The sequence below is a fragment of the Megalobrama amblycephala genome, linkage group LG11, assembly GCF_018812025.1.
Source record: "Megalobrama amblycephala isolate DHTTF-2021 linkage group LG11, ASM1881202v1, whole genome shotgun sequence".
Taxonomy (NCBI): Eukaryota; Metazoa; Chordata; class Actinopteri; order Cypriniformes; family Xenocyprididae; genus Megalobrama; species Megalobrama amblycephala.
In genome coordinates this window covers 12,959,741-12,983,673 of record NC_063054.1, presented here as the reverse complement: position 1 = coordinate 12,983,673, position 23,933 = coordinate 12,959,741, and the positions used below count along the sequence as shown (strand labels likewise).

At 38.6% G+C, this 23,933-nt stretch overlaps 1 protein-coding gene across 6 annotated transcripts in view; it reads left to right on the top strand.

Annotated features, from left to right (window-relative positions):
* Positions 1–23,933, top strand: part of LOC125277727 (interphotoreceptor matrix proteoglycan 1) — a 35,224-nt gene extending 11,291 nt beyond the window's left edge. For 4 of the 6 annotated variants that reach the window (XM_048206196.1, XM_048206198.1, XM_048206195.1 and 1 more), the window contains 9 exons: positions 1,030–1,208; positions 1,331–1,389; positions 4,649–6,251; positions 15,769–17,438; positions 17,898–18,117; positions 18,251–18,461; positions 18,830–19,015; positions 22,636–22,710; positions 23,436–23,933. In XM_048206196.1, coding sequence (XP_048062153.1) covers positions 1,030–1,208; positions 1,331–1,389; positions 4,649–6,251; positions 15,769–17,438; positions 17,898–18,117; positions 18,251–18,461; positions 18,830–19,015; positions 22,636–22,675 — 4,168 coding nt within the window. In that variant the 3' untranslated portion in view covers positions 22,676–22,710; positions 23,436–23,933. The other 2 variants (XM_048206199.1, XM_048206200.1) reach the window with 2 other exon arrangements.

Here is a 23,933-nt window from a genome sequence, read left to right as displayed (position 1 = left end):
AGCTGGAGAATTGCAGAGATTAGTTGAGTCTTGAGTCTCAGAAAGCCTAAAAAATATATCAAACAGCACCTACATCCCCACAAGTTGTTTGGGAGGGTTTCAAGAAAAATCCTCTGCTCTCATCCAGAAACAATCTCCAGCATATTCAGTTGTCAGACAAGACTGGAACTTAAAACGGGACTGGCTTCTATTATGGTCAGATGAAACTTAAAAAATAGCTTTTTTGCAGCAAACCCACCAGATGGGTTTGGTGCACATATGGATAAAATTACCCCATGCCCACAGTTAAATATACTGCTGGATCTTTAATGTTGTGGGCCTGTTTTTCTGCTGGAGGTCCTGGACATCTTGTTCAGATACACAGTATCATGGATTCTTATCAAATACCAAGAGATAAAAAAAAATCAAAACCTGACTGCTTCTGCAAGAAATCCAATAATGGTCCGTGGTTGGATCTTCCATCAGGACAATGATCCAAAACAAACATCAAAACCAACACAAAATTGTGTCTCTGAGCACAAAATGAAGTTTCTGCCATGGCCATCCCAGTCCCCTGACCTGAACCCTAAAGAAAATGAGTGGAGTGAACTGAAGAGAATAAGCATCAACATGGAGCTGGGAATTGAAGGATCTGGAGTTATTCTGTATGAAGGAATGGCTTCTGATCTCTTGTCAGGTGTTCTCCAAACTCATCAGGCATTATAGGTGAAGACTCAGAGCTGTTATCATGGTAAAAGGAGGTTGCAAAAAGTATTGAATAAAAGGGTGCCAATAATTGTGGCCAATGTGTTTTGGAGAAAAACATTTATTTCATAATGTGATTTTCCCCCCACTTTCAATTATTTTCCTTCAATGAAAGGTTAGATTTTTGCAAATTTTGTGAATTAAAGATCAAAAGGATAAACGATGCAGATTTATTTTTTACAGCTATCTTTGATCATATTTACCAAGGGTGCCAATAATTCTGACCACCACTGTAAGCATCTGCTACATAAATGCAAATGCATATTGCTATATTGATTTCTCCAGGGCTGGAGGAATATCTGCTGTCTACTCAGCTGTTTTTGAGACTATTGTACCTACCCTTGCTGATGAAAGTCTTGGCACAGATGTTTCATCTACAGGACCACATCTGAAGGACATGATAGTTAAAGCACTGAGCAAAAAGACCTCTCTCCTTGATCTTAATTCACTGACATTTGAAACAGGTACATGGACAAATAAAAATGCATTTCCATGTACAATTTATTAAAAACAAAAGTCTTGTTTGATTATATTTTACAATTCTGTCACAGTTTTTACAAGTTGTGTACAAATTTTCTCTCATCAGGCAAAGACCAGCCCTCAACCAGAATGCCAGTCACTGAGGTTTCTGAACACATAACTGAGGTGATAATGTAATATAATTAAGCAATAAGGTACAAGAGACCATTCTATATTGTCATGGTACAAGAGACCATTCTATATATAGTCATGGCTAAAGGGGCACAACTCACAAAAAATGCCTGAATGCCTTCTATATTGACAATATAGTACAGCCTCAAGTGCTTTATTGTTTTAAAAATAGATACCAAATAAGTGATAGATGCTATTTACACCAAGGCAGAAAGTAAACTTGGTTTGTTTTTTTTGTTTTTTTTTACAGTCAAATGCACAGCTTTGCAAAGTATACTTCATTTGACTTGTAAGCGTACACAGGCGTTTGAGCAATCTCGCACAATGAGTTACAACCCATGTTAACATCTTTGTATTCTTTCATGCTAGTGTTGTACAATGAGGGTACTTTCTAAACCTCTTTGCACAATCTCTCATCTATGTAGGCCTCCATTGTCGCTGTAGCTAGCATGTGTTCTGGTCTGTTCTGTTTATGCAGTTTTTCTTTGACTACCTTGTGAATTGACGCCCCCAGTGCACGGTTGCCACCTTGTGGATAAACTAATTACTGCAAAAAAGTTAAATGCGCATATGCGACCTGTGTGTAAGTTACAAAAGTCCGGCGGTGCACATACAGTACGCGCATACTCTTCTTCTGATGAAATTCGCGTCACGTGTACTGTACGCTGACCCTCACATACGTGTAAAAAGTGAAATATACTTTGGCCTTAAGTGTAAATAAGTGTACACAAAGTATAAATAGCAACAAATAGTGTTCTCTTTGCACTTAGTACAGATAATGTTAAATATTATTTACTCTAAGTGTAAATGATGATACATGCTATTGATGCTGCCTTGTTGGGACATTAATTGTCCCTCTCCCTAAAGCCCTCCCCTACACTGAGCCCTATTCTTACCTGATAAGCACTTTATTCCCACTGTTAAATACCTGTTAAGCACTTTATTTCCACTTCCACTGAATATTTTGTTATTATCAGGATTTCTTTTGTACTTTTGTCTGGCTCAATCAGACAATGGTGGGCAGTTAGTGTAAATAGCCTCTACCAACAACAAGGTGGGCTATTTTCACTGGGTTTAAATAGGTTTATTCGAAGAAGAGCATTACTTGTATGCAGATGTACAGCAGCCACAGTTAAAGGATTAGTTCACTTTCAAATAAAATTTTCCTGATAATTTTTCTCACCCCCGTGTCATCCAAGATGTTCATGTCTTTCTTTCTTCAGTCGAAAAGAAATTAAGGTTTTTGATGAAAACATTCCAGAATTATTCTCCTTATAATGGACTTCAATGGCCTTCAAATGGTTGAAGGTCAAAATTACAGTTTCAGTACAGCCTTCAAAGGGCTTTAAACGATACCAGATGAGGAATAAGGGTCTTATCTAGCGAAACGATTGGTCATTTTTGAAAAAAATGTAAATGTATATGCTTTATATACACAAATGATCACCTTCCAAGTGCTTCCGCCAAAACCGCATTTTCGTATTCTTCAAAAAGCTTACGCTGTACTCAGGGCTTGACATTAACTTTTTTGCTCACCAGCCAATGTGGCTAGTGGTTTTCCAAAGTTACTAGCCACTCAGCATTTTCACTGGCCACAATTTTGCTGTTGGGAAATTACATTTTATATGATTAAAGTTGACTTTGGCATGCTTAAATTACTTGATTTTGAGTCATTTTACTTGATTTACAAGATATAAAACCCTTTCAAACTTACAAATGCAGACTGACCACCCAAATCAAGACTATACATTGTATATATCAGGTATGTACAGTTATTTTGTTAGGCTATATAAAAAGAACAAAGAAGCAAATTACAAATAGTAATTTAAAAAAATATATATATATATATTTTTTTCAGATACATATGTTTATTTAGCATACATGTATGCATTTATTTAAAAATTTTTTATGTTTGATTAACATTAATGACAGACAGGTATTTATTTGGGGGCTGCTGAATGCATGGACGTCACATACTGACACATATCTAGTTTTTACCCACCTGTTTACGTCCACTTAGCCGTAAGCCATAGCCGACTGTTTTGACATCTGTGTGTGCGTGTATTCAGGCGCAAGGAGAACTGATCGCGTGCGCGAGCGAGCGCTTCTGTTGTGTCATTCAGCGCGATTCCGCCTATCCCGCCTTCACTAACCGCAAGTTAATCGATAAAGAATTGTAACTGAATTGTAATTGTGTGATACGACGAGCTTGGCTACTTTTCATTTGGCTGTAGGCTGAAATTATATTCAACCCACCAAAGTGGCTAGTGGGAGTGGCTGTCTTACCCGCCACAGCTGAAATCTACCCGCATTTGGCGGGTTGGCGGGTGTTAATGTCAAGCCCTGGCTGTACTTCCTACGCCTTCCCTATGCTACTTATGGAAAAAATGGAACTGGCGCTGCGTTCGGTCTGTAAGTAGAATAGGGAAGGCATAGGACATACAGCGTAAGCTTTTTGAAGAATACTAAAGTGTGGTTCTGGCGGAAGCACTTGGAAGGCTATCATTTGTTTATATAAAGCATATACAATTACATTTTTTTTCGAAAATGACCGATCGTTTCACTAGATAAGGCCCTATTTCCTCGTCTGGTATTGTTTAAAGCCTTCTGAAGCTGCACACTGAAACTGTAATTTTGACCTTCAACTGTTTGGAGGCCATTGAAGTCCATTATAAGGAGAATAATCCTGGAATGTTTTCATTAAAAACCTAAATTTCTTTTTGACTGAAGAAAGAATGACATGGACATCTTGGATGACATGGGGGTGAGTAAATTATGAGGACATTTTTTATTTGAAAGTAAACTAATCCTTTAATGGCAATTGGTTGTTTTTTTTTTTTTTAAATGAAGTAGTTTGAGTTATACACACTTTTTCACTGCATTATTATTGTACTCTTTCCCAGTTAAGACTGAGTCGCCACTGCTGCTAATCTTTTCATATTTTCTGCACCTCTCACTGCCGGTGTGAGCAAGCTCGTGTCTTTTGCGTTGTAAAAAGTAATCGGTTTATGTGATTGACAAGCTGAGAGACCATGTATAAAATCAACGGAAGTAATTATCAACTAGTTCAGATCAGTGCTTGATCGTTCCGAGAAACTACCTATGAAAAGGTTTTTCAATCCATATTTGACCTCAAAGCATATATGCTCAACACCCCCTCCCTCCCCCTTTTGTGTTACTTATTTTACAGAGTATAACACTAGCATAACATCTTTAAATGCAACAACATAATTGTACACCTGTTAATTTTCAGTCCTCTGATCAAGGTTCATATGGTGACATCCATTTTCCAACAAAAGGAATCAAGGTTCATCTTTCATCAGATGGTGATGAGAATGTTTTGGAGACCATTTTAGACACAGAAAGCACCACAACAACAAGATCAACAGTTGAACCTGAGAATGAGCCAGTCATTATACACCAGCTTGAAACTATTAAAGGGGAAACTGGTGAGCTCATAACAGAAATTTTTCAATTTCCACCAGTAGAGGAAGCTCCTGGTGAGGATGGTAGCAAACCAGTTGTTATTGTTGATATAGACAACAGTCTGGCTCCAACATCTTCAGCTGCTACCTCAGCATTATCCTCGAGTGGAGAACAGCCTAAAACTACAGAGAAACCTACACCAGATAGTGACTTCAAACTAAACACAATACCAGAAGATGACATCATGTTTAACCCAGTAACCACCACCCACATTTTGTTCACCACCGCAACAACCATTAGTCCTGGGTCCAAGCAGCCAAAGTTAGCTGTCACAACCGACTTCACCATCACCCTACAACCTTCAACTGAACCAGTTGATCCAATAACTGAAGTGACAGATTCTAATGAAATTCCAGAGGTGCCTCACACAGGAATGGCAGTAAAGGAGGAAGATACCAAAGTGGTGATGGCTGAACCAGAGGAAGAGTCTAAGTCTGAGGTTGATTTACCCAAAGTAAAGGTTGAGACAACAGAAACTGTAGAAGTAATTGGATCTGAGGAAGTAACTGAAGATACTGTTATTTTAAAAGACCATGTATTACAACCTGAAGAAGTGACTATGGTAACAAAAACTCATACAGAGTATAGCACATTAGAACCTGTGAGAACAATTGTGGTACCAGAACCAGAAGAAGATGGGATTGGAAAATCAACTAAACAGGAAGTTGCAGAACAAGAGGTAAATGTTTTAGAGGAAGAAACAGAGATCATTATAGAATCAAAAGAAGATGTTGAGGAACATAAAACTGACGAGGAGATCAAAGTGAGACAAGAGGATGATGTTCAGGTAACTAGGAAGCCAGGAACTGAGGCAGTCCAACCTGAGGAGGAACCTCGTTTAACGGAATTTAAAGAAGGGGATGAGGTGGTGGAACCTGAAAGAGAAGCTGATGTTGTAGAATATGAGGAAGGCATTAAAACTGAAGAGCCTGATGTGGACATAGCAAGTGAAGTCCCCAAACCTACTGAAGGTTCAACAGAACCTCCTGCAGAGATGATTAAGATTAAACCTCCAGAGATTTCTGTGACAGAAATGTACCTTGTTGAGAACATTGACTATTACCAACCTGAAGAAGGTGATAATTTGCACTTTGTGACAGATAATAGTGTTCAACCAGGGATGGACATTGGTAAACCTGAACATGTGGAAAACTCTGGGCTTGAGGATCAAAAAATTGAGGAAGTTCTTGAGATACCAGATATGGTTATCGAGGACAAGACCACAGAACCAGAAGTGGCTGATGTTCACCCAACTGTATCAACTGCCTCAGAATCTCTACTTGAAATGATCACAGAATCAGCTTCAAAGAAAGATGAGGATTTACCATCTGTTGTTGGAGATACTGAGGAGCCACAGCTCATGGATATAGGTGAGAGAGCTATGCTATGTGTGTTTCTCAATAAAAATGACTGAAGATTTTTTTTAGACACTGTATGTACTGTATGGCAAAGTTTTGGCTATCATCTGAAACACTGGAGACATCCATATAGTTCCCTTTTGAAAGGGAACTCGCACTGCGTCTAGCGCTATGGGGAACGCCTCCATGGGAACCTGTGTCTGAAACGCTACTACTAGTGCGACCTGAGCACACATAAGGGGTGCCTACAGAACAAGTCATCCTCTTTTCGTCTTCAGGGACTGTTTTGTCTAAACGCTGTTCAAACGCTGTTCGAGGTAAGAATGGCTTTTTTAAGCAGACGTTTCAAGCGGTGTGTACATCCATGTCATCGATATTTGATGCTTGATGACAGTCATGACTTGTGTGTCCTTTGTTAGAGCATGCATGTTCAGTGCTTGAGAGTTCTTTACATGTTTTTGTGAGAGCTTTTCCCGCTGAGGAAGTTCCACTCTCCTTTGTCTCTCTTCCTGTGGGAAGAGGGACAGTCTTTTGTAGGTGTTTATTTCATATGCTTTAGTGGCTGACAAGAGTGTTGTGCTGTTTGAGGATTCATTGTCTTTTGCATCCTCAATATTGGCAGACTGTGCTCTTTTACGTTTGAGTGATGTGTGGATTGGTTCAAGTTTTTGACAATCACACACATTGTGTGTAGGGTTGGGTATCGTTTTAATTTGAATGATTACGATTCCGGTTCTGCTTATCGAATCCAGTTCTTATTGATTCTCGATTCAGATTGCAGTATTTTTTTTTTTTATGGAGAGAAAAAAAGCATACTTCGAGAATAATGTTTTTACCTTTTATTCTTGCCACATTTAGGCTATAACCAGTAGGCTGTAACTGTTTTTGTACCCGAGTGTGAGATGTTGCTATTGCTAAGCTGTATCTGGTGATTTAGGACTCGCGGCTGGGTTAGAGTTCACAGTTCATTATTTCAAATGTTCGTTATTTCAAATGTTTCCAGGCGCACCTATAAGCTTTTCAGAATGCCTCAAGTGCACTGCAGGTCATGTGACAAGAACCAATAACAAGATGATACATAAATGATATAAAATACATAAAAAATGAAATAAAAACAGGAAAAGGAATTAAAAGAATAAAAAGATAATACGTATAAAATAAAATGCAAACAGTTCGGACATAGCACAGTGCTCAATCAGCAAATGCATAGATAAAAAGATATGTTTTGAGTCTGGATTTGAATGTGGCTACTGTTGGAGCACATCTGATCTCTTCTGGAAGCTGGTTCAGTTGCGGCTGGCATAACAGCTAAAAGCAGACTCTCCTTGCTTTGAGTGAACCCTTGGTATTTCTAAATGACTTGATCCTGATGATTTGAGTGATCTGTTAGGTTTATATTCTATGAGAATATCTGCAATGTATTGAGGTCCTAGGCCATTGAGTGATTTATAAACAAGTAACAGTACTTTAAAATCAATTCTAAATGCAACTGGAAACCAGTGCAAGGACCTGAGGACTGGTGTGATGTGTTCATGTTTTCTGTTTCTGCTTAGAATCCTGACAGCAGCGTTCTGTACGAGCTGCAGCTGTCTTATGGTCTTTTTGGGAAGACCAGTGAGGAGCCCATTACAATAATCCACCCTGCTGGTGATGCAAGCATGAACAAGTTGACTGGAGACAAAGCATCTAATTCTTGCAATATTTTTGAGATGATAATATGCTGATTTAATTATTGTCTTTACATGGCTACTGAAACTCAGGTCTGACTCCAAAATCACACCAAGATTCCTGACTTGATTTTTAGTTGTTTGACCCCTAGAGTGAAGGTACATGTTCATCTTTGTTTCCAAACGCAATGACTTCAGTTTTGTCTTGGTTTAACTGAAGGAAGTTTAGGCACATCCAATTTTTAATTTTATCAATGCACTTGCACAGGGAGTCAATGGGGCTGTAGTCGTTAGGTGATAGGGCTAGGTAAATCTGGGTGTCATCTGCATAGCTGTGATATGCAGTTTGGTTCTTTCTCATTATTTGGCTCAGTGGCAGCATATATAGGTTGAACAGGAGGGGTGCAAGTATTGAACCTTGAAGGACTCCGCATGTCATGGATGTCCACTCAGATTTATGGTCACCGATACTCACATAATAACCTCTCCCTTCTACAGTAGGTGGACAACCAAAATGGGTATTACCGCCGCGCATACCGCCGCCGCAGGGCTGTTGCGTTAACTGAAATTCAGTCGCGTGTAAAAAACTACCGCCAGGTGGCGCAAAGGGACGCATTGGAAAGTGACTGTAATAATACCAAAACCAAAAGGTGTTCATCAGTGATTGTACATCAAGAGCAAGGACACGTTGTGTGCATTTTGTTTTGTGCTTTTACCAGAACGAAACGCTCGATTGTCTGTGTGAAAACTGCACGTGTGCATGAGCGCCAAGAGAACTGATAACAGCCGCAACAAGCATTTGGCCATGATTTCAGAAACGACACATTCCAGCGGATAGATCGCCTCTTATTTAACACAGACCTATATCTTATTGAATTGAGATATTTCTTTCTTTTTAGGTACAATTATTCGCTGAGTTTAAGTTCACTTTTGAGACGTTTCAGATTCTCGCAGAGAGACAGCTGAAAGCGCACCCAATTTTTTATTTTATTTTATTTTTCAAAAGTACAAGGTTTTGTTGTTATTGTGAGCGTACACAAATAAAAGTAGACCATTTGTAGTCTTGCACTAATCTGTAGGCTATCGCCAAAAATGATGGAAGGCCTGTTTTAAGTTGTTTCAGCTGTCATGAGGAGAAAATCCATCAGAACACGCTGGCGCATTCGTCTGCCAGAGGGATAAAAATGTAGCCAATTTAGTTTCATATTTATAATTAAATATTGGGCTATTGCCTATTTTTTTTTTTTTTAAAATTTCACCTATGTTCATTATGAAAAGGGAATAGCATGACGGATGCGCAATGTCGGGAGACATGCAGCGGGTCAGACATGAGTTTGACCACTTCATTAAGTTTTGTTTTATAGTAAGTCTTTCTTTAAAGTGAATTTTGTTTTGTAGAAATAGTATCTTAATTTCAATCAATGTTTCATCAACCAATTGCCTATATTTAATAATTAGGAAGAAAACCAAGAAAGTCGGGTGTGGAATGGATTGAAGTGCGAAACAAACGAAACCATGTTTCCGCGGCCTTTAAGGCTGAATCAATATACGTCTTTCTGTTTTAATTAAATTTATTTATTACTTTATTACATGTCTTTTTTACTTAAATAATTGATAAGATGTTTTGGGTCGAACAATATATTTTAGCTGGTCTAGTTAGAGACAAATTTGCGTAGTGGCTTATTGTGCAAACTTTTTTTCCTACGCCAAACTCATAACATTTCTTGCAGATTTAAAAAACAAAAACAAAAAACAAAAAAACAAACAAAAAAAACAAAACAAAAAAATAAACCACGACGCTCCGACTTTTAAAAAATCCTCGCTCCAGTCAAAACTGCGCACATACTCTGCTCGGCAGCAGCAGACGCTGGCAAACGCGCGGGGGGAGGGTTGATCCCATTCGGAACTTCTGGAGTGGCGCGTGAAACACTGCAAATCCCCATAACACAAACAAATAAAGAAACTTACTGCGAATATTCATAACAGAGTCTAACAATTGTGTATTTCGTCAGCTTATTTCATATGATCAGATCAGGATGTTAAAATTAACAAAAAGCACCAAGATTGCAAAAAGCTCTGTCACACGCATAGCTTAGGCTAATATTTTGAGTCTCCCGCCCTCTGGATTAATGGCTTTGGTGACAAACATTTTAAACAAAGCGCCCTTCCCCCTATTTCAAACTTGTCAAGTGTTGCAGAGCAAGCACTGTTAGGTTGGGTGAGTGCTTTTTATACACACAAGATAATGTAAAAATTATACATTGATATGTAAATGGAACACAATCGGTTTGTTGTTTTTGTTTGTTTTTCTTTAACATTTTTATTTTATTTCTTCGTCTTTAAGGAACATTGGATGGCAGTAAAGATTCTGTACAGTTATTGTTCTAATAATACGGAGCCATAATGTAACATATCTTGGTCAATTCTTTCAAGCTGCTTTACAGCTTAACCACAGTTTGCAACATCAACAGTTATTGAAATGAACTGAATCAACACAGATCTGCTGATATAAATAAATAGGCCTAAATAAATAGCAAAAACCAAGATTGGGTTTGTACGGTTCATTTGAACTATAATTTAATGATTTATGTTATGATGTTATAGAGGTACAATGTACAGATGCCTATATGTTTTGCATAAAGTAAGAATATTTAATAAAGAATCTTAAACTTCCAATGTTAAACATGTTCTCGTCATTTTGCTCTAACTGCAGTCAAAATACAAATAGGCCTATAAAATATTTTTATGCATGTAGCCCATTGTGAAGAGTCAGATTAGGCGCAAACTATAACAGAAACCTTTTATCTTAATAGCCTAGCACTTGTTGAATAACAAAATGTTGATTATTGGGATATCAACGTTTTTTTTGTTGTTCGTAATTGTGTAGCTTATGGCATGACATTTCTTTTTGTAATGTTTATGAGCGTGTTAATGGATACAAACTGCACACTTGCAGTTTATCAGATTGTTACATAGCTATAATTGCATGATAGTTGAAACATTAACACATTAAAATTGTCTGATAATCATACAGTAGTTAACATGAACCCTTTGTAAGCGATGTATTACCATTACATCATGGGCGTACGGGACACCCCTGCACCACCAAAGCCTTTGCTTTTTTTAGAACTAAACTAAATTGACTAAAGATAAAAATAAAGCATCCAACTGAAGCCCAAAAATGCAAGCAGAATACCATACAAAATAGTGCTAAATTACCACAAAAGGGGGAAAAAAATCACTGTTTCCATCGCCGTTTGTAAGGTAGCCAAGACAACAGCAAGCTTTGATGCGCTGTGCTACTGTGTTACTGTTAGCGGTCGTGTGCCGAGACAAAATAAATATGTTCGGTCTTTGCTGAGATATTATTATTATTATTATTATTATTATATATTGCCCAAACGTAAAAAATATCCTAGCCAATAAGTCTAGAGTTGGGCTATTTCTTTATTCTTTTACTGTAAATACATGAATTTACTTTAGGCCTATATCATTTGATGCACCGATCGAAATTACTGAAAATTTGCGGCCGAAACAGCAATTTACGTGCTTGTCTAGAAGGGAACCTTATATAGCCTATACGCAAATTTGTGTCTAACTTAGAATTTAGACCACCTAAAATATATTGTTAGACCAAAACATCTTATCAATTAATTAAGTAATAAAGGCATGTATTTAAGAAATTTAATAAAAACAGAAAGACAACTATTGCTTCAGCCTTATTCAAAGGCCGCGGAAACATGAGTTCGTTTGTTACGCACTTCATTCCATTCCACACCCGACGTTCATGGTTTTCTTCCTAATTATTAATAATTGGTTGATGAAACATTGATTGAAATTAAGATACAATTTCTACAAAACGAAATTCGTTTTAAAGAAAGACTTACTATAAAACAAAACTTAATGAAGTGGTCAAACTCATGACCCGCTGCATTTGTCTCCCAACATTGCGCACCCGTCATGCTATTCACTTTTCATAATCAACATTGGTGACATATTAAAAAAATATATATTAGGCTATAGCCCAATATTTAAATATAAATATGAAACTAAATTGGCTACATTTTTATCCCTCTGGCCGACGAAAGCGCCGGCGCGTTCTGATCATGACAGCTGAAACAACTTAAAACAGGCCTTCCGTCATTTTTGGCAATAGCCTACAGATTAGTGCAAGACTACAATTGGTCTACTTTTATTTGTGTACGCTCACAATAACAACAAAACCTTGTACTTTTGAAAAATAAAATAAAATAAAAAACAGGGTGTGCTTTCAGCTGTCTCTCTGCGAGAATTTGAAACGTCTCAAAAGTGAACTTAAACTCAGCGAATAATTGTACCTAAAAAAAAAGAAATATCTCAATTCGATAATAAATTCGTAGGTCTGTGTTAAATAAGAGGCGATCTATACGCTGGAATGTGTTGTTTCTGAATTTGGTATTTGATATTTTAAGGAATAGAATAGCCTACACTCCTGCATTTAAATGCAGCTGCAGGAGTTGCAGTTTTTTATGACGTTTTATTAATCCGTCCATTCTTTTTAGTTTCAATGATTTAGCTAAATCGTGCCTTAATAATGGGAGCGAAATTATTCAGTGACTCACGTTTTACTAAAATAAGGATATAATTCATGAAACACGCAAAACTTTCTTAATCAGTGTCTGATCAGTATACATTTCCTAAGTAGTTATCTGTCAAATAAAGGACAGGTAACGAATAACAAAGTATGTGTGTGTCAAAAATCCATGCTGTTTTATTAAAGGAGTTTAAAATATATATAAAAAATGTATTTGTGATAAATATAGGCCTAATATGTGAGAAAATTGACATTTTGCATAAAGATAAATGTGCTTTGATGCATTGGTTGGATAACATGTGGTTAAAACGCCACTCAGCGGTCAAAAGCTGCAAATGCACTTTGTGGCGGCACGCGCGGCGGTAGAAACACCGTTTTGGATGGCCACCTACTGTAAGTATGACCTGAACCATTTAAGGACCATCCCAGAAAGCCCAACCCAGTTTTCCAGTCTGTCAAGAAGTATGTTGTGATCGACAGTGTCAAATGCAGCACTAAGGTTGAGTAGAACCAGCACTGATAATTTACCTGTATCTGTGTTTAAGCAAATATCATTTATTATCTTTAAGAGTGCTGTCTCTGTGCTGTGATGCGGTCGGAAACCAGATTGAAAGTTGTCAAAGTATCCATTCAAGCCTAAGAATTTGTTCAGCTGATTGAAAACAACTTTTTCAATGATCTTGCCTATGAAAGGAAGATTTGAGATTGGTCTGTAGTTGCTCAATATGGTGTTATCCAGATTGCTCTTTTTCAGGAGGGGCTTAACAACTGCAGTTTTCAGGGATTTTGGAAAAGTCCCAGAGAGAAGTGAGGCGTTTACCACTTCTAGGAGATCTGCTTCTAAACAGTTAAACACATGAAAAAAAGTCAGGAATCGACAAACAAACGAAACGCGTGCATCGTATTGAAAATAGAACCGGTTCTCGATACCCAACCCTACTTGTGCATTGTTTGTTTTTGAGGAAACTGTTTGCTCGAGCTGTGTGTGTGTTTCCCATGGCAACCCCAGTCGCGTGTTGTTTATCTGCACCCGCGTATATGAGCCTTCCTTTCCTTTTTGATCTCCACTTTGAGATCGACAGGGCGTGGAAGAATCTATTTTTGTCCCGCATCCGTTAACATCAGCATGTAATTTATGCAGATGTCGAGGGGTTGTGTCGATGCCCCCATTGGATGAGATGTTTGCAAACTATCGCGTGGCTAGAGAGGCATCGACGTTGAAAGCTCTTGTCCTGCCCGTATATGGCAGGATATACACGGCAGCAGATTACGCTCTGTGCTCCCCTTGATTATTATCAAGTCACAGGGTTGAGTGTTGCAGGCCCCTCCTCTGGAATTTCTTCCTGTTGAGGCCTCCATTCCTCCAGAGCTGAGCTCAGACGGTTGTTCTCATCTTGGAGCAAGAGTTTTGCTCAGGCTTTTACCCTTGAGCCCTTCCTTGGGTTTAGCTCACTTCGCCCCCGAGCTCTGTGCCCATCACCAGTGATGTTCAGGTTGAGCGTCCTTCTTTCAGGGTGAGTTTAGCACAATCCCTTAGAGCTCGAGCATTAGCCCCAGGCCTGTGGCCGTGTTAAGCTAGAGTAGTAGGCCCTATCTGAGGCCTCCTTGTAAGCCCGGTCGCATGATTTGTATCCTCTTGTTTTAAGGGTAGAAAGCGTTATGCTGAGTACACGGCTCGTTATGGCAATGCTAACGAGTATTCCAAGCCTGCAATACCTCTAGTGGCTGTTTCTGCTGGAGTTAGATTTGCTACCAAGTACTTGGCCCTCCTTGGGTCTCATTGAGAGCGATCCTCTGGGTTGAGCTAGGTTCTTCAGTGTCCTAGTTCCCTAGAGTTGAGCAGACGGTTATCAGGTAGCTCAGGCTCCAGTGGAGCCTCCCTGATTTCTAGCTCTAGAATTCTAGATCTGCTAGCAAGTAGTTGGCCCTCGAGCGGGCCACCTTGAAGGCGATCTTCTGGGTCAAGTAGGTCCTTAGCACTTCCAGCTAAGTTAGTATCCTGACTCCCTAGAGTTATATCAGAGTGTAGGCTCTTCAGGAGCCTCCCTGGTACTTGCGTTGAGCTTTGTCAATACTCTTCTCGGGTTGAGTCTAATTGGTACTCCCCTCACATTGAGGGTCGTTCCTTTGAGTACAGCACTCCCGAGTTCTGGTCGAGGGGAGTAAGGGTTTGAAGCGCTATGCTGAGTCCTGCTCCCCAGGATGCCCATCTCAGTCCCTCTTTCTGGACACCTCCTCTGGAGGCAAGTGCTTTAGGGACTCTGTTTAGGTAACAGACAGGTTGCTGGCCAGACTAGGTTACTAAAGTAGGACCAAGTCGGCCTCCCTGGTGGCATTAGGAGTAGACTATGCTCCCCTGAGAAGTGATTGGCCAGGGCTCCATTCAGCTACCTGGCCTCATTCCCTTAAATGGACCCCTTCTTTTTGAAGTTGTTGGTTCCAAGCCTTTGAGCGGCCTCTGGATATTTCTGGGGGCCCCTTTAAGGCTTATAGCTTGGGTGTTGGCCATAGGGAATGCTGTCACTGACAGCCTATTAGACCTGTAGGAGGAGTGATTTTGACTGATTTTGATTTCTCTTGAAATTGTCCATCTGTTTTTTGTCAGCCATTCTTTGGCATGCACTCCCCTCAGCATGGTGGCGTGGGTATTTCGTTCCCCATAGTGCTAGATGCAGTGTGAGTTCCCTTTCGAAAGGGAACGTGTCAGGTTACGCATGTAACCATGGTTCCCTGAGAGCAGGGAACGAGACACTGCGTCTCCCTGCCGTGCCTCGGGGCCGCCTGCTGAACAGTCCCTTCAGACAATAAGTGGATGACTTGTTCTCTAGGCACCCCTTATGTGCATTCAGGTCGCACTAGTTACGTCATAGGCTGTCACCGGCCAATACGATTGTCATGATTCGATAGCGTTTCAGACACCGGTTTCCACGGAGGCGTTCCCCACTGTGCTAGACGCAGTGTCTCGTTCCCTGTTCTCAGGGAACCATGGTTACATGCGTAACCTGAGACATTTTCCAATAAAACATCTGATTACAGAACTCTACAGGGTCTTTAATTTAAATTTGATAGTGGAGTTGAGACAAGATAAAATACTAAAGGAGGATAAGATAGCTAAGTGCAGAAGTGACAGAAGCTGTTTTAGGTGAATGTCTTCTGCTACATCTATTGGAGATATATGTTTATTATTTATTGGAAGATTATTGCTAGACAGTCATATTGATCCACAAAATGTACTATTTTCCACATCAAATGTACAGTAATTTCTAACCTGTAATTTTTGATTTACCAGAGGAAGACACTAAGACAGAGGTTGTCCTTATAGAACAAGAAGAGGAAAATGCATCACTGCCCATGGAGACAGTTGCAACTGACACACTTTTGACAACTGCACCTGCAGACATTGATCTTTTTGAAGTAGTTCTAACAGATGTGCCTGTTGTTACTCCAACATCTTTGGAAAAGGATTATGATTTACCAACTGAAAATTTACAATCAACTGTTGTCCAGGACATTGTATCTAAAGAGTCAGAAAATGACCAAGTGCTGAATGAAAATGAGGACCCATATATTCATTTAAAAGACCTAGCCACTGAGTTAGACCAAACAGATGTAGCAAGTACTGAGACCATTGACCTCTTGAGTTATGACAATGGATATTCTTTTTCAAATGAAGGATATCCCTTGGAGACAACAAAAGCGCCATCACTAACACTGCCCATGGAGACGCTTGCAACTGATACACTTTTGACAACTGCACCTGCTGACATTGATCTTTTTGAAGTAGTACTAACAGATGTGCCAGTTGTTACTCCAACATCTTTAGAAAAGGATTATGATTTACCAACTGAAAATTTACAATCAACTGTTGTCCAGGACATTGTATCTAAAGAGTCAGAAAATGACCAAGTACTGAATGAAAATGAGGACCCATATATTAATTTAAAAGACCTAGCCACTGAATTAGACCAAACAGATGTAGTAAGTACTGGGACCATTGACCTCTTGAGTTATGACAATGGATATTCTTTTCCAAATGAAGGATATCCCTTGGAGACAACAAAAGCACCATCACTAACACTGCCCATGGAGACGCTTGCAACTGATACACTTTTGACAACTGCACCTGCTGACATTGATCTTTTTGAAGTAGTCCTAACAGATGTGCCAGTTGTTACTCCATCTTTAGAAAAGGATTATGATTTACCAACTGAAAATTTACAATCAACTGTTGTCCAGGACATTGTATCTAAAGAGTCAGAAAATGACCAAGTGCTGAATGAAAATGAGGACCCATATATTCATTTAAAAGACCTAGCCACTGAGTTAGACCAAACAGATGTAGTAAGTACTGAGACCATTGAACTCTTGAGTTATGACAATGGATATTCTTTTCCAAATGAAGGATATCCCTTGGAGACAACAAAAGCACCATCACTAACACTGCCCATGGAGACACTTGCAAATGATACACTTTTGACAACTGCACCTGCTGACATTGATCTTTTTGAAGCAGTCCTAACAGATGTGCCGGTTGTTACTCCAACATCTTTGGAAAAGGATTATGATTTACCAACTGAAAATTTACAATCAACTGTTGTCCAGGACATTGTATCTAAAGAGTCAGAAAATGACCAAGTGCTGAATGAAAATGAGGACCCATATATTCATTTAAAAGACTTAGCCACTGAGCTAGACCAAATAGATGTAGTAAGTACTGAGACCATTGACCTTTTGAGTTATGACAATGGATATTCTTTTCCAAATGAAGGATATCCCTTGGAGACAACAAAAGTGCCATCACTAACATACTTCACAACTCCCTCTATGACCACAGCAAACAAAGGCAAAGAACTAATTGTGTTTTTCAGTTTGCGTGTCACAAACATGAAGTTCTCTGAAGATCTTTTCAATAAGAGCTCTACAGAATACCGATCATTGGAAAACAGATTTGTTGAATTGGTAAGTGCATCTATTTTAGCTGTTGATTTCTGTTGATTGACTTTAACACATTTAACTAAGGGTTTGTCATGAACAGTGTGATTTTACAGCGAGAGAACATAAAAATTCTAAAAATTCATTAAAGCAGTTTGTTATAGTGATGTGTGAAGTTTTTTTTATCTGTTCAAAGATGACTACAGGACACAACTTGCTGAACTAACATGCAACAGTTGAGTCATGTCACAATAATGTAGCACACTGCAGCTTAATCAATGTTTATCATTGCATACTCTATATATACATACTTTTAAGAACATGAGGCGGTATGAGTTTATACTATGCAGTATGGTAGCATTTTATTGTATATTTTAAGGTTAGTGCTTAGGCTAATAGAAGGTCCTTCTGCTAACTCCTGTAATTGTCCAGTGATTTTGTATGGTGAACATACATAAATTATGCTTTTATCTCCTCTGTGCACAGCTACTTCCATATCTACAGTCTAACCTAACAGGCTTTAAGCAGTTAGAGATTCTAAACTTCAGAAATGGAAGTGTGGTGGTCAACAGCAAGGTGAAATTTGCCAAGTCTGTGCCGTACAACATTACTCAGGCTGTCCAGTATGTCTTGGAGGAGTTTTGTGATGCTGCAGCCCAGCGTTTGGACATAAAGATTGATAGCCATTCACTAGACATAGAACCAGGTAAGAGTCTTACCTGCTATGGGCTTTGTAAGCATCCATTAATATTGTTTTTTCAGAATTTGACAGAATTTCTCTCACAGAAGGTCAAGGATTGCTACAAATGAGATGAGTCCGATTTGTTCTTTCATTTTAGCTGATCAAGGTGACCCTTGCAAGTTTCTTGCCTGCAACGAGTTTTCGAAATGCGTGGTGAACCTCTGGACAAAGGAAGCGCGATGTTTATGTGAGCCAGGCTACGTAACGCTGGATGGACTGCCATGTCAAAGCCTCTGTGTGGTCCAGCCTGATTTCTGTCTCAATGGAGGAGAGTGTGAGATTATACCAGGGCATGGTGCCGCTTGCAGGTACCTCGGCGAACAATCACATATAGCTGTGAACAGTTAAATTCTACAATCTAAATTCAACTCAATTCTGTTTCGGAATTGAGTGTTAATTAAATTAAATAGAATTTAATAAAATGCTTGTCTCCAATGTTAGTCTCATTTTCACCTTAATTATAGGTAAATCTAGTTTCTTTATGCTGGCAAACGTTTGTAGTGGGACATTTTTGCCAGCACTCCAGTAGTTTTGCCTAAGCTTTGTGGTCATTTCTTTAAAAAAAAAGAATTAAGTACCGGTATGTAAACACAGGGATGTTGCTAGATGTGAAGGATCTCTTTAAGAATAAAACCTCCAATGTAAATGTTCTAACTGTCTCTCTCGACCCTTTTAGATGTCCTGTAGGTAAATTCTGGCAATTTATCGGGGAGAGATGTGCAGAGCTGGTCTCCGTGCCACTAGACCCCTTTCTTTCCCTAGTGTGCCTCGTGGGGGTGCTCACCTTTCTTTATGCCATCATTTCTCTCTTGTTATCTATGTGCAGGAAATGTGTACGGACCAGAAAGAAACTAACTCTAGTGTAAGCAGGTCTTTTTTCGTCAGATTTTCTGAAATTTTTTTGCGGTTAAATCATTTGTTGTGCTAACAAAGATCCCAAAGACAAGATATACAATTAAATATATTTTTTAACATTTTTACTAGATGAAGAAATGTAAGCAACATACCAAATGCAAATTTGTTATAGTCTTTATTTCTTATGTTAGGAAAGTTCTGGGTCCAGTACCCAAGTTCTTCAGTTTGTAAGAACAAACAAAAATTCTGTTATATGCAGAGTTTCAAGCTAACGGCATTGCTGTAAACACAATTTTCGTCTGTTTTTACAAACTAAGAGAAGAAATTCCTTTAATGGCATATTGCTGCGAAAAAGCATATGAATTAATTTGACGTCTTATATAATATCTTTCATAAGCTAACTATTCACAGTGAATTAAAAATATTAGTTATTTACAAATTGCTTTGCATAAAATGTTTAAATCTTTACTTGCTTCCCTGTCTATTCTTCATGTCATTCTGCTCTAAACACATTTATGAACACACTTTTTTTTTTTTTTTTACCCTCATTAGATATACATCTCATTCCTCAATTTCATTCTGTGCCTTTTATCTTTGGGATAGTGTCTTTTCTTTGGCTGAACAATCAGATGTCTCCTTTCCAGCCCAACTGGACTAACAACTGAAGCCTCAACAAGTAGAAATTATGATCAAATTTAAAAAAAAAAAAAAAAAAAAAAAAACATGAAGTCCAGCATTCATTGATTGCAGTATCCCATTTTCTGAAAGTCAATATACACTCACTGGCCACTTTATTAGGTACCTGTTCAACTGCCCGTTAATGCAAATATCTAATTAGCCAGTAACATGGCAGCAACTCAATGCATTTAGGCTTGTAGACATGATTAAGACAATCTGCTGAAGTTCAAACTTAGCATAATTGGGGAATGGGGAAGAAACGTGATTTAAGTGACTTTAAACATGGCATGTTTGTTGGTGCCAGACGGGCTGGTTGAGTATTTCAGAAACTGCTGATCTACTGGGATTTTCATGCACAACCATCTTAAGGTTGACAGAGAATGGTCTGGAAAAAATAAAATATCCAGTGAGTGGCAGTTCTGTGGGTGAAAATGCCTTGTTGAGGATAATGGCCAGACTGGTTCGTGCTGATAGAAAGGCAACAGTAAATAATCAGTCGTTACAACCGACATTTGCAGAAGAGCATCTCTGAAACACAACACATTGAAAAGCAAATGGGCTACAGCAGCAGCAGATCACAACTGGTGCCACTCCTGTCAGAACAGGAAACGGAGGCTACAATTCACACAGGCTCACCAAAATTGGACAAACGATTTGAAATCTGTTGCCTGATCTGATGAGTCTCGATTTCTGTTGTAACATTCAGATGGTAGGATCAGAACTTGGAATAAACAACATGAAAGCATGAATCAATCCTGTTCAGGCTGCTGCTGGTGGTCTAATGGTGAGTGGGATATTGTCTTGGCACACTTTTGGCCCCTTATAAGTACCAACTGAGCATTATTTAAACACCACATCCTACCTGAGTATTAATGCTGACTGCGTCCATGCCTTTATGACCACAGTGTACCCATCTTCTGATGCCAACTTCCAGCAGGATAACGCACCATGTCACAGCTCAAATCATCTCAAACTGGTTGCTTGAACATGACAATAAGTTCACTATACTCAAATGGCCTCCACAGTCACCAGATCTCAATCCAATAGAGCACCTTGTGGTGGGATGTGGTGGAATGGGAGATTCACGTCATGGATGAGCAGCTGACAAATCTGCAGCAACAGCGTGAAGCTATGATTTCAATTTGGACCAAAATCTCTGAGGAAGGTTTCCAGCACTGCTGAATCTATGCCACTAAGAATTTAGGCAGTTCTGAAGGCAAAAGGGGGTCGAACACAGTACTAGCAAGCTGTACCTAATAAAGTGGCCCATGAATGTACATGCACCTTGCCAGTTGCATCTTCCAACAGTGGGCTGAACTACAGACATCTTTTCTGATTAGGACATGTGTTTTTCACATACTCATGTTAACCAAAACTAAAGAGTATGAAAACTGAATTAGTGATTGCAAGGCAGAACTGTATTTAAATATTCCCAAATGTTTTCTTCTCCAAAAGATTCCAAAATTATATAACCACAACTTACAGACTCCATTTAAACTTTTTACACACATTTTCAGTTCTGTGTGGGCTATTTTTGGTCTTTATTCACTTTACTTAAAGCTGCAGTCCGTAACTTTTTTTTGGTTAAAAATTATCCAAAATAAATTTTTGAGCAAGTACATAACCAGCCAGTGTTCAAAACTATCTCATTATCTTAGCTCGATTCACAACGGTAAGCTTGTAATAATGTTTTATAATAAGAGCGACATAGTGGATTTCCATGGGAAATTTGAGCATGCAGCAGTTCCTCTGTGCGTTATTACGTCACGTCCGTAAACAGAAAGGAAGGAGTCCTGTCCAGACTAATCGGTTTTATCATGTGAGGATGCTGCTGGTAGCAGATAATTTATAGCCTTTTCTCACAGCAGCTGGAATAATTAAACTTATCATTTTGATGGCGGATTGTAATCCAGAAAGATCCAAATGACAATCATCAGTGACAACTGGAGATTCACACGTAGTCAAAAAGCAAAAGACTTCGGACTGTGGAGTGGCTAAAGAAATTGGAATCTACAGGTAACGCTAATATACATAGTCATAGTAATGCTGATGTTGTTAACATTAACGATTTGAGAACAAAGTATAACAGTAATAATAATTTGCACGGTTTGGCATGATCCAGCTAAGCCATCGTTAGATTTAATCACTATTGGCAGCGCGATTTATTGTAGGCCTAATGCTTTTTTCCTCAGTTGGTCAGAACAAAAGTGGCAGACATGTTACTTACTTGTTCAGATGATATTTTCCAGTGAAAATTATTATATTGGTCATACTTTCAAGACGTAGAATCTGTGATTCTGAAGTGCAGTATCCACACTGGTGCAGTGACTGACAGCAAGCATTAGATTCATCCGTGCTGACGAGCTGTGCCTAGGCACAACGCACGTACAGATAACTGTTCCGCATATGACTGCAATTGCAGGTTTCAAACAAGAGATGGCGACAAAGAGGAAAAAATTGCGGACTACAGCTTTAGTGAATAAATAGATTAAGGGTAAAGTAAGGATAAATTAATGAGTGAAAACATTTTGTTGAGTGCTTGATTTCAACTTCTGCTAGCATCGAGGGAATCCCTGAGCACATTGAAATTCAACAAGTTACTTTTTTGCTGCCTTGCAAGCACTTTCAGGACAAATTCTAGTTAAACTTCTTTTTTGTTGTAGTTATATAATTTAATAGAAAACACTTGCTACCACTTTCCCCACAAAACAGGACTTTACTCAAGGAATCCAAATGAAATGATTTCCACGATGTTCTAAAAAACAGCCTGTGTTGTATATAAACTTTACTAATGTGTCTTTTTTACAGAAAATATGATGCCTTACACTCCTGTGAATTTGTCCTTGGGATATGACATTTTCTTTTTTTTCCTTCAGCTAATCTTGATGTCTTTCTTTGCCGTTTGAAACCTGGGCTTCATATTGTTGCTTGTCTTGTCCTGTTTTACAGAGGCCGAGATAAGACCACCATACCAGGCCTGACGAGTTAATCAGATGATTTCCACATTACAATACTGTCACTGAGGTAAGATCAGATCTCATGTCACCTTGTGTTGTAGTTGTACAAATCAGATCCCAAACTATTAGACCAGGTCTAACTTAATGTCATGTTTGAGGTTAATTAAACCAGACTAAATTTGTTGTTGGGTTACTAGCTGGACTGTACTTCAGCACAATTGAAACGAATTTAAAAACATGGAAAGCATTCAGCTGTCGTTTCTACTCCGATAGCCGCAAGACCACACCAAACGTGGTGAGTGCGTGTTAAAAATAAGATTTTGCTTGGTATGTTTTTTTAAACAAAGTTTAAATCCCGTCTGGCTAGCGCTCTTCCCATAATGTTAATGAGTTAGGTCAGTAGGAGGAGAATAGCTGGTCTTTTGTGGCTGTTTGAACACATTCAACCACAAGAGCATTTACACTACAAAAGCAATCTGGTAATGCGTTTTCAACTACTTCTGGAAGTAAAAAGTGGACAAGCTCAAAATGTTTTATACCCCGTTTATACCTGTATTTAGCTTCGTCCACTTGTGATCCGATCAACCAAAACACATCTTAATAAAACTAAGTAACTGTAACATTTTTAATGGATATTAGATTACTTAACTATTATAAGCAAAACTTTTACATAGCCTGTGGTTTATAATGTATATAATGATAAACAAGCATCCTACATAATTTATATTGCTAAAATTCTCTTTAATCAATTGCACAACTTCAACGCAAAATAACTTGTTTCTCTTTTAACAGAGATGGGACCCATATGTTATGCTGTCTTCCAATGGTGCTTGTCCAGCCATTAAAAGAGGTTTAAAAAGACTTCGTATGATTCAACTCATGAAGATTGTAGAATGACTGGCCAAACATCCTGAACAGATGGATAGCCAAGTATAATTGCTATTGTTTAATGTTACCTGTCGTTCTCATGAGAACGTAAAGAAATGCACTGGATTTCAGGTAGAATGTTTTCACAAGGGAGAAATGATTAAGGGTTTCCTCACAATGAGGAAATGTTTCTTGTTTGATCATAAAGAATACACTGTTAAAATGTTCTCATAGTTGGGAACATAATTGTTTTGGTGTATAATAATTATATATTGTCTTACATACATAGTGAATACGTATTTGCGTATTTGTTTTTTTTTTTTTTTTTTTTTTTTGTGTGTGTATTTTAGAATGGTTATCTTGGGAAAAAGAGAACTTTGTTGCAAACATTCTTTGATTGAATGTAGTATATAGCACCAAACG